Below are 12,282 nucleotides of genomic sequence, written 5' to 3'. Positions count from 1 at the left end.
CCTAGAAAAAACAAAATATTAATAGCTTGCAAAAGACTTTGTGTAATCAATCAAAACGTTCAGCAACCAGAAACCCTTATATAGTGCCAAAAATTAGCCCAGTCTCAAAATTATGCTTCAAAAACCGGCTTTAACAGTTTAACCAAGCACTAACTCATTGGTCTCCCCTCCAGTGGCTGCCCTGCTGGGTCCTGCTTCGCCCCCCACCAGGGAAAATCAATCGTTCCATAATCTGGCCCAACGCGTGCAAAAAGACAAAACCCTGATGCAAGCGGGCGTCGATCTCCCTGCCTGTCTCGCTGCTCGACCGGCACCCGCTACCCCTCCACACCTTACCGGACTATGCGCCGATCAGATCAAAACAATGCCGTTCTCTAAGCTCACTCCGCTCCGCCCTCAGCTGCTGCAAGTCGCTGGGCTGCTCCCGCCGAAACCGCCGCTGCTATCTCCTTCAAGCGCTAACACGAGGACGCGAACCTGGGTAGGAACAAAGAAAAGAAAATTACACGCCCGAGCGTGGGGCACACGAGGTATGCGGGGAGCGAGCCAGGGGCAAGAGGGCGCCCAGCTCGCTCCCTGGACCTTTTAAGGCGCTGCTGCACCACGGCGTCGCCAGTCCAGCCGGCCCGCCCCCCCTGCCCCGGAAGCTGTAAAGCTGCTTCCGGGTCACAGGGGAGGCATCAGCCTATCGGTGGTGGGGGCGCGCCGCGCGCGTCATCGACCCGCGACGCACCCCTATCACCGAGAGGCCAGGGGTGGGGGGGCGCCGCACCGCCATGTGGGCGGAAGGGCCCAGCGGCCCCCCCTTTACATACCACGTGTGTTAACGCTGCAGTCCGCTGCAGTGGAGCAGCAACCTTCAAAATAGACAAAAATCCCCAAGTAAATTTTAAACATGTTTACCTTTTTACAAGCGGAGGCGAGCACAGCGTAAATATTTTTCTAGTTATTTTATTTTTATTCAGCGGCATATCGAGAGGAGCGTGGCTCGTGGGAGTAATTCATGCCAGCAGAGCTCATGCTGAACGCTTGTAATGCATTTCTATCGCTCCATAAATCCTTGCGATCAGCTTCAGGGACGCCTAGCTGCTATGACCCAGTGCACCAAGGCGGCCACACACCAAGCAGGAAGCAGCAAGTGTGAAATATTCTGAGGGTTTAAGTGCTGGTGCAAACAACTCGAGACCAAAACACAACTCTCTTCAATAAGTGCAAACTTTTTCTTCTTACTTTCTCAGTTCATTCTGTCCAGAAAACGTAACTCTACGTACCGCAAATAAAACATTTTAATACCCAAAATGTAGATCTGTTATATTTTATTGTTTCTACTCTATACCACTTCGTACCCTCTCTGGCACCTCAGAAGCAAATAGGAAGCAGCTAAACGTGTCCTCCAGGTTCTCTTTGCCAAGTCCTGTATCTTTAAGAATCACCAAAAGGCATTCCAGAATGCTGCTTTATTTTATGATGTCTGCTTGGGTTTGGAGACCTTATGTGACATCATTCACTGAGCTAAGTGCAGGACAAGTGATCAACCCATGTGATGAGTGTTGCCTCACTGAAAGAGCCACCCTGCCCAATATTCATGTCTCCCTCTTGTGTGTCTCTTCTATACTCTCTTGCACAGCACCTAGTAGCTTTCCAGCTAGGTTCAAATTATAGAGATAGCCGTTATGGATGCATGTTAGAATGTGTTATGTTGTTATGGTATTTCGTATTATGAAATTCTATTGTGAAGTTAAGATTTGTTGTGGTGGGATGCAGACATAGAGTTCTTGTGTATTATGCTACAGTATATTTTGTTAAGGTATATTTTATCGCAATACTGTAATTTATATCATGATATCTGATGTATAGACGAGATGAAGCCAAAGTTGGGTTTCCACGTATGTTTATTTCATTCAAGAGAAACAGCTTAGACAACCACAACCGAGAAGTCTCAAGCCAGTGTAACCACCCGTCACGAGTGGAACCTGGAACCCCACCTGACTCATAACATTCTATAATGAGAATGCTACACACCTTTCCCCTTTAAATTAAAAAAAAAAAAAAAACATTTGTGTAATCAATGAAATTTACAAATTAGAAATGTGAAATTAACATCTAACAAAATCATTGATTTTAACCGGTAATTTCCTGATGCGGGAACTCCTTCTTGGAATCGATATCTCATCATTTTGTCTAGGCACACTTTCCCCACTACATTTTGATTCACACGAGGAGCAATGCTTGTTGGTACATCACCTGGAATTACAGTTGAATCTACAGTAGCTTCACAAGTTTCTTGAACATTAGAAGAAGGAACACTAAAATCTTGTCCAGAAGAGCCCTCAAAAGCATCTAAGAAATTTTGAAAATCATCTCTATTCTCATTACTAACTATATCCCTTTGAGGCATAACACTCAATTTACTAAAACCATTGTTAGACCTATACATAGACACCCGTCTAAAGTTCCAGATTTTCCCACCTTGTACTCTGACACCTTTGCTAAAAACCACCATTACTTTGAGAGGGTCCGACCACTTTGACCACTTGCTGTCTGGACACCCAAACTTGACACGTACTAAATCACCCACTTTAATTTTATAATTAGAAAATCGATTCTTACAATTTTCTCTTTGCATTCTGTCTTGATATTTTAGTACACGTTCTCTGACAGCTTTGAGATCCACCAAAGGATCCTTGAGATCATTAGATTTTAACCACCAAGGCCTGAGCTTCGAACTAGCTTTCCTTCCCCTCAACATTTCAAATGGAGAGCAACCCGTTACAGAATGAGGAGAAGTTCGATATGTAAGCAAAGTGGCTCTCAAAGCTTTACTCCAGTCTATGTTACTTTTAATAGCTAGCTGTATAGATTCCTTTACTACTCTGTTAAACCGTTCAACTTGACCATTGGCCATAGGATTGTAATTTGACACTCTCTTATGGACAATACCACATTTATTTAGAAACAATTCTAGCTCTTTACTAATGAATTGTGGGCCATTGTCAGAAACAAGTTCGGAAGGCAAGTCTTCTCTACTAAAAACATTGTCCAGAAACTCTATAACTTGAGATGATGTAATTTTGTCTACAATTTTGACTTCTGGCCATTTCGAGAAGTAATCTACCAAAACTAAAGCAAAAACATTTTTCACAGGTGTAAGACACAAAGGGCCTATTATATCATACCAAGTTTTTCCCATGGTCCTTGTGAATATTCAATCGGAGAAACACTCACCGATAAAGGTTTAACTGTCTTGTCACTTTTAGAGCAATGGGCACAGTCTCTAACCCATTTGTCCACCATGTTGTCAAGGCAAGGCCACCAATAAAATTCCCTTAAACGTCTTTTAGTGCAGGACATGCCCATATGACCTTCATGAGATAAATTGATTAAGTTGTTTCTGATTCCTTGCGGGGGAACTATTTTATCACCCCTAGTTACAAACCCATGTGAGAACATAAGTTCATCCTTAATTTTAAAAAACAAACTCATATCTCCATTCAACTTCCTCTCTTCCGGCCAACCAACACGCAGATAATTTATCACACTGTTCAGTGTCACATCCTTGGACATTTCTTTTACCCACAATTCTTCAGAAATACTATCCGAACCCATACTGTGATTAATATCCTCCATGGTATATGCTACGTCACATTCTTCTTTGTCCCTACCTAATTCTTGAATATCAGACAAAGGCAAAGAAAGTCGTGACATACAATCAGCATGTACATTCATTCGGCCAGGAATATACACAACATAACACTGAAATTCTTGCAATTTAGCAGCTAGTCTTGCCAACCGCGCTGTAAGCATTCTGCCACCTCCAGCTGCTAACATGTTGATTAGGGGTTTATGGTCTGTCCTCAATTGAAACTTTGTTCCCCACAAAAATTGTCTAAAGTTTTGGGCAGCCCAAGTACAAGCAAGCAACTCCCTTTCAATTGTGGAGTAGTTGAATTCCGCTCCACGTAGAGACCTAGAGGCATAAGATACTACGTACTCTTCTCCAAAATTCTTTTGCATCAAGACCGCCCCTAAACCTGTGCTACTAGCATCCACAGCTACTATGCATTCTCCACCAATCTCGAATGGTCTCAAGAAAGGTGCAGAGCTGATGTCATTTTTTAGAATTCCAAAGGCTAGATTCTGTTGCTCACCCCAGGCGAATTTTGCGTTTTTTTTCAATAATTCACGTAAAGGGAAAACTTTTGAAGAATAGTTTTTCACAAATTTACTGTAAAATTCAGTTAAATCTAGGAAGGATAACAACTGCTCTTTTGTGGTAGGTGCCGGTGCTTTCAAAACGCTTCGCACATGGTCTAATTTGGGCTTAATTCCTTCGCTTGATATTTCATGGCCTAAATACTCCACACTATTTTCCCTGAACTTGCATTTAGAGAATTTTAGTGTTAGACCTTTCTTTTGTATAGCATCTAAAACCTTTTTTTAAATTAGAATCATGTTCCTCGAAATCTCCCCCAAAGATCAAGATATCATCTTGAAACGCAATCGCACCCGGACAATTCTCCAACACCTCTTTCATGATCCTCTGAAAAACTGAAGCCGCACTAGCTAGCCCAAAAGGCATTCTTAGAAATTGGAACATGCCTTCGGGTGTTATAAATGCTGTTAACGATTTGGACTCCTCGTGTAACACAATTTGGTGATACGCACTAGCCAAATCCACCGTAGAAAACACACGTGCACCTGAAAGAGTTGAGATCAACTCATGTATGTTGGGCAAAGGATGTCTATTGATCCAAATCTCTTTATTTAGGCTGCGTAATTCGACACACAAACGCAGATCCCCATTGCTCTTGAGAGAAAGAACCACCGGAGAAACCCATGGGGAAGATTCTATTGGTTCAATCACGTTCCTAGACACAAGATCAGCTAATATGTCTTTCAATTTGGTGCGGTAAGCTAGAGGTACATTCCGGACCTTGTGTCTTACTGGTAATGCGGAGTCTTTAAGGATAATCTTATGTTTGAAATTTATGTACTCCCCAAGCGTATCTTGAAATACTTTGGGATACAAACTTTTTATGGTTTGAACAAATGCCTCATTATCTGCAGAAATACTATACACAGGTGGCGAGGCATTGGGATCCAATTTGATCCCCAACTCTTGTTGATGTGGCCAACCTAATATGGATACACCTTTAGTTGCAACATACAATTTTCCTTTGCTTTCTTTTCCTTTAAATGCAAAATTTACCCAAATGAAACCTTCCAGCTCAATTTTATGCCCTGAATAACTGCCCGGTTTGATATCTGGAGGTAACAATTGTTTCCTGTCCCACAATTTTTTAAACAGATCCTTGCCAATGATGGAGTACCATGGACAAGAATCGATCATCATTAATACCTCTTTCCCATCAATTAATATCGTACCAGATGGAAAACCTTTGCAATTACTCCCCGTCACACAAGAGATAAAATTGAATTCATTGAATTCTGTGGAAATATCTTCCTCATCATTTGTTACATAGTTAACTTTCTGCACAGACCTACACATTTTCCCAAAATGGCCTGCTTTCTTGCACTTGAGACAAATTTTACTCCAAGCAGGACATCCTTTGTAGTTACCTACATGGTCAAAACTGCCACATCTGTAACATATAACAGGATTTCTTCTATTGTTGAACTTATTATCCTTAAAACTAAAATCCTTTCTGTTGACAAATTGTGGTCTTTTTGTTGTAGATTGGTTTTTTACAAGTGATACCTCAACTACAGTATCTTGTACCTTAGTATTGCATACTTGAGGTTGACCTCTGATTTGATTAACAAATTTCTCAGATTGTTCAATACCCTTGGCAATATTCACTACAGCACTTAAAGACGATTCAGTACCTAACCACAATCGTTCTTGTATTTTCTTGCTTTTAGTCTTCATCATTATTTGATCCCTTAACACTTGCTCATAATTAATGGTATCAAATGCACATGAGCCTGCTAATGAACGTAAGGCAGATACATAATTTTCAATTGACTCATCTTCTTTTTGTGCGCGGGAATAAAATTTAAATCTTTCCATCACAACATTAGTTTTTTTTCCAAACCTTATGCTCATTTTTTTAACTGCGACCTCGAACACATTTATTCCTTCTGTACTCTCTAAAGGTGATAGATTATCAAACTCTTTAATGCCCTGGCCCCCTAAACAATGTCTCAAAAGGTCTAATTTTCTTTTGGAGGAACAACCATCCTCTTCTAAAACTTCTACATAGGCTATAAACATGGGGTACCATAAATCACATTCCATCTTGGGCTCGCCTGCAGAGGGTAAAAAATGTGGGGGTGCTGAAATATTCGACATAATGAAATGAAAACAATTCCCTTACTGTAATTGTGTTAGTTGTACAGTTGTATACATGCAACTTATTGTTGCAATATTTTCTTATGCTTGGCAATCATGAAATATACCAAAACCAAAATAAAACCAAGGAGAGAGAAAAAAAAAAAAAAAACAGTCTTTGCATAAGCGGTGTGCGAATCACTGAAAATAGTGCTCGCCTTTCTTTTCTTCGTGAAAATGCACTTTAAATCGCCCTAGAAATAATACAGAGACCGCGATATTGTTCCAGTTCCTCACTCAATATGGCCGCCGAGAGCGTGTGATGTCATCGCGCTCCCGGCATGCTCCGTGCGTTCTCAGCGCGATTCACCGTCATTCAATGCTGAGCGTGAAAGTGCGCGGAGTCCGAATCTTGCTGTGAAATTCCAAGTCTGTTCCAAGTAAGTTGTATACTTTTGAACTCCTTACGAACACGCGCAATCCAGGTAAAAATAATGTTCCAAAACGCTGCCAATCTTGATTCCAACACACCTCAAAGTTGTTCGTAACTGGCCAATTACACGCTTGAGATTCAAATTCGCTCACAAGCTCCACAATTGTGTCCGCTTACTGAACTTCTGCGCTAAACAGCTGACGATCTCCCTGTCAGCATTGCACAACAGAATTGACTCGTTAAGTTAAGTCACTCGTTAAATTCAGTCACTAGTACAGCCGCCGGTGCAATCACAGCACAACTCTTTGATACAGCCGCCGGTGCGTGTGCATTCACGCATACACGCACTTATGTAAAAAAAAAAAAATTCTTGATACCTTAAATCTTCTCTTCAAGTGAACGCCTTTCTCTCTTGATCCCGCTTGTCGCCAATATGATGTATAGACGAGATGAAGCCAAAGGTGGGTTTCCACGTATGTTTATTTCATACAAGAGAAACAGCTTAGACAACCACAACCTAGAAGTCTCAAGCCAGTGTAACCACCCGTCACAAGTGGAACCTGGAACCCCACCTGACTCATAGCATTCTATTATGAGAATACTACAATATCGTATGTAATTACATTAATATGTTACTGTGGTGTGATGGTATGTTGTTTTAATGTGATGATGTGATTTGACGTTTGTTATAATGTTACGATATGATGTGTTGTGGTACTGTGAGACTGGGTTTTGCTGTGGTATATCACAGTGTGTTAATCTTAACGGTTATTGGCTCGTATGCATAAGTTTCCTGTGTTTGAAATAGCCTCTTAACTTCCTCAGCCCTCATCCATGGCCATCCCATCTTAAACCAAAATATCTACTCTCTTCTGATTCATACTCTGCATATCCAGCGGTCTGAAGTTACCAGTGTCTGACACTATCCAAAACACCTAATTAAATGCAAGATAAATAAAATCATGCCGTGATGATGGGTTGCAGTGTTGTGCTGCTATGACCGTATGTTGTTTTAATGCAATGCTATGTTTTCTTGTTATGGTGTTACAATGTTTTGTTATAAGATTATGTTCTGATTCATGCTTTAACATGTTGTGGTGTAGTCTTAGGGTGATTTGATGTTGCGCTCACTGCTGTGATACATCATGGCATTATACACTCTGCAGGATTTATAATACACCAGTATGGAACCGAAATGCCATACAACAGGCTTTTTCACTGATGAGAGTAATGCTTAATATTTAAGCATTTGCCCTATTTCTGTTGAAAAACGTGAATTTAATATATATTTGACAGAAAGAGTAAACATTACAGTGTCTCGTGGTTCTCCACAATAAATACACTGTTACTGAAGTCTAAAATGGTGCATGCCGTGTTCCCTTCCCTCACTTTTGTTTGCCGGTAAGTGCCAGTCTTTCTTCTGTTTCTATAACGGATGTTCGATGTTGTGCAACTGGAAGTGGTTGCTCGCTGCTGTTGGGGCTGCTGGTGTCACCGAGTCACCCGTGTCTGCTCAACTGGTGGGATATAAAAAATAAAGCCATAACCGTAATTCAGATGCCGCCTAAGACTCCTGGTACCTGGTGCCACTGCACCTAATGTACTAAATAGAGTTCTACCCCGGCATGTACGCCCACTTGTTCATTACTTTATGCCCTGTAACTGACTAAATGTTTCTAAATGCTTGCATTAATTTTTGAAAACTGCATTTTTATTGAATGAGATTATGAGTACATTCATTTAGTACATGTCTGAAACAAGTAACCTTTAAGCGCTGGTCATCCGAGGAAAGAATAGATGTTTCCTGGTGTACCGCACAGTGGAGGCCGGCACAGGTAAGAGCGGTAGGGTGGGGGGACGTCGACAGACGATGGGTTAGTTAAAGTTAAAAAAACAATAAATAAAACCACTTACCTTGCGTTCGCTGTATCGCCGAGTCAGAGATGCAGCGAGTGCAAGGTAAGTGGTTTTCTTTATTTTTTATTTCATTTTAACTAATCTGTCTGTCGACTTGCCACCCACCTCCCCACCTCTCTTGCCTGTTTCAGCCTCCACTGGTACTGCACCCTTTTCTCTGCTTCGTGCACAGTACATCAGCAAATGTTGTTCTACCCACAATAATGTGCTTCCTAGCTAAATACTTATAATGTCCCAAAGGCGAGATCGATTTCATTGCAAATGCTTGTTATTAATGTCCGCACATAAGGAGCGTGCCTGGACCATTATCCGTATGTTGGTGGGAGAGTCCATTGATCACGACTATGCCAGCGCATAGAATTAAATATATTAAAACTGCCACTGTGTTATGTACAAGACACTTTTCACATCCCCGTACCTTTGCAAAGTTTTTAAAAAACGAATTTCATTGTCCTTTGCATCTTAGTTTACCACTAATAGAATAACTTTGATTTTTCTTTTAATGTTGGTAACCTTATTAAATGGCTCTAATATTTTTTATCCCTGCCTGCCTTATTCATAAAAATCTTGTCAATGTTTTGGCAAAACCTCACCAACCAGCAAAGCAATATCCGGCCATTGCATGAATCCAATATGCATGTGGTGACTGATTGCTTTTCTGCCCCCTCCCCCCACAGGCTGGCTTTAACAGTGGAGGCTCCTCCCACTACTTCAGTATCCCAGGATCAAGGACACCAGACATCTTAAATGTTGCATCTACAAGTAATGTCAACACCCCAGGAGTGTGGGCGTTCCAAGTGGACACCTTTCAGAGTGCGGGCGGATGCGTGTATAATGGTGAGACAGCTTCTATCAGCTGGTTTAAGTGTTCTTATTTTACATATCACATAGCAGATGGCAAAGGGTTGCAGACTTGCAACTTTATAAAGACGAGGGATGGCAGTGGTGTTAGGATGCCACCCACTGGCAGCACCAAATCATTGCAAATCGCTTGAAAAACTGCTCTTTTAAGTAAATGTGGAGTGCTCCGACTGGCAAATTTCTATTTTACCTAAGTAGGTTAGCCTCAGTTCATTCCTCTCAAGATGGCAGACCCAGGTAGTGACAGTAAAAGGGTGGTCTTAGATTTTGCAAGATTAGTTCCACTGTATGAATGTAGATACAAGCTGTATATCAACTAGCCCCGGGCGGAGACCTCCGCTCCGCCCACGGAATGTGCGGAGATTTGCCTCTACTGCATTCCGCGGAGAACGTGGAGAAGGCAAATATCTGCACATTCTGCAGCGTAGCGGAGTTGGCCAGCCCCAGCCTCCACCCCCCCTATATGATTAACAATAAATTACACAACTAATAAGTACATTTATACCACTTACCTGAACTGTGGTGTTCCCGGGCTGCCCTCCTCCTCTTCATCACCATTTCTGCTAATTCTAGTGAAAACTGTGAGAAATGAGAGAAATGCGCATGCGCGGGCGCGCGCATGCACAGTTTTTGCAAGAATTAGCAGAAATGGCGATGAAGAGGAGGAGGGCAGCCCGGGGACGCCGCAGTTCAGGTAAGTGGTTTAAATTTGCTTATTATTTGTGTAATTTATTGTTAATAATATAGGGGGTGAAGGCGGGTAGGGTAGCGGGGCTACGTGGAGGGCCACGGAGTTTGTTCGTACCTCCGTTGCCCTCCGCGTAGCCCCACTACGCCCAGGGTTAATATCAATCCAGACCGCATCCCCAAAGCCGTGAAGTGCGGTACCTTGCATGGCGACAGAAGCAATGGCTGAAACAGATCATATTCAAGATGCTCGTAAAAAGAAGCACTTGTAAGGTGCATCTACCAGGAATGGAAGGAGTTTGTGTGGCACATGGAGGAACAAGGAAGTTTAGGTGGTGGAGGCAGGCTTCTTCATTGGTGTTTGATATCTGTGGATGTCCAGTGTAGTGCATGAAGATGGCATTTACATGGAGGGGGTGTATGACAGCAGGGTAAACAACAGGAGAAAAAAAATAATATGACCTGATGAAACTCCTCTAAATCCTGTTCTTTTAGGTCTTCTAATTGCCACTTATCACCTAATGGAAAACTTAGCATGCATTGGCGCAGTTGGCCATGCCTCATGCACACATTTTCATCCGTACATTTATTGCTGTGCATGGGCACAAATTCCCTACTTTGGCCTATTCTCCAAATGTTCTAGGAGTAGGCCTGGAGAGATACGCCACTTTCATCTTTCCAGTCGCACCCCAGAAAAAGTCACTTGACTTCTATCTGTTTTCCTAGTATAGTCCTTTCCCCGGTTCTGTACTGGTATTTTCCCAGTGTCGAACTGTATGCACAGTTCTACATTGTAGTAAGGCAGCGCTGCTATGCAAGTGTACATGTTTCCTTTTCCGAACTACTCGGTGGAAAACCCTTTTTGCTCCATGGAGAACCACCTCCACGTGCACCCCAATGAAGTTTGGAACGTTCTGTCCTCGTATCACTCTTGAAAAAGTTTTACTCCCTCACTTGAGTTTCAGGGTTTAAAAAAAGTCACAAACAAGTTTTGAATGGCCACAAATGACGTTTGTGGGCTTTCACAAATTTTCACGGCAAAGAACTCCTTGCACAAACCACTCACCATCCACGGTGTGAGATTTATTTGTGTATGATACCATGCCAATGTAAGGTAGCAAATACACAAGAGTACATGAATGGTTAACACTCAGACCACCTTTTGTCAATATATGTCAATAATGGTAATTCCAGTCATTTTTGATTGCAAAACCACTTTAATGATCAAACGTTCTTTTGTGAATCTGGTGCTGTCCTTATTATATGCATATAGAGTTTCTACAGATATACGGTTACATAGAGGATACTTTGCAGTATGCACAGTGCACCTTAATCAGTTGTATATCTGGAAAAGGCTTGGTGCAAACACAGGGGCTTATTTACAAGCCCCTTGCGCCGCCGGTGTGTCACATGTAATATGGATAAAGTGACGTACCAGCGGTGCAAGGTGCTAGTAAATAAGCCCCACAGTCTTCTGGTGAATGTGTGACTTGTATAAGTGAAAAGGTACTACAAAGGCCAAGTTTGCAGGACAGCAGCTCTGTGACTATCCACACAACACAACATGAGGTCAATTCTAATGAAATATCACACAGGACACAGAGACTTTATTTAATGCTAATATGTCTCATTCTATTCCAGGGGCTTTTCTCAGAGCAGGCACAACCTTTTGGAACACCACCTTGTGCCATTTCAAATGCCAGTGTCAAGACATGGGCATAATCACTTGTGAGAAACAACCCTGCGTTTCCTATGAAACCTGCAAGCCCGTAGCAAATTACTACAGCTGCCAGGCCACGGCCAAGAAGACCTGCCTGGCCTCCGGGGATCCACACTTCACCTCATTTGATGGACGCTACTTCGATTTTCAGGGCACATGCACCTACCTTCTCTCCCACTTGTGCCGTAGCAACTCCAACCTCACCTACTTCCGCGTCGAGGCCAAGAACGAGAACCGTGGAAATGCAGAAGTGGCGTGGGTCAAGCTTGTGCGCGTAGTGACATACAGCAATGAAATCGTCATGAGCAAAGGCCTGAGTGGGGAAGTCTATGTAAGTATCCCCTATTCACCATAGGAGCTACTGAAACGTGT

The 12,282-nt window shown here is 42.3% G+C and overlaps 1 protein-coding gene across 1 annotated transcript in view; it reads left to right on the top strand.

Moving 5' to 3' along the window:
- The window catches only part of LOC146809308 (alpha-tectorin-like), a 332,591-nt gene that overhangs the window by 159,048 nt on the left and 161,261 nt on the right, over nucleotides 1–12,282 (top strand). The window contains exons 7-8 of the mRNA XM_085616115.1: nucleotides 9,320–9,479; nucleotides 11,832–12,241. Coding sequence (XP_085472241.1) covers nucleotides 9,320–9,479; nucleotides 11,832–12,241 — 570 coding nt within the window. The remainder of the gene's footprint in view (nucleotides 1–9,319; nucleotides 9,480–11,831; nucleotides 12,242–12,282) is intronic.

This window comes from Triturus cristatus, chromosome 7 (genome assembly GCF_964204655.1).
Source record: "Triturus cristatus chromosome 7, aTriCri1.1, whole genome shotgun sequence".
NCBI lineage: Eukaryota > Metazoa > Chordata > Amphibia > Caudata > Salamandridae > Triturus > Triturus cristatus.
This window is presented reverse-complemented; position numbering and strand designations above follow the sequence as displayed.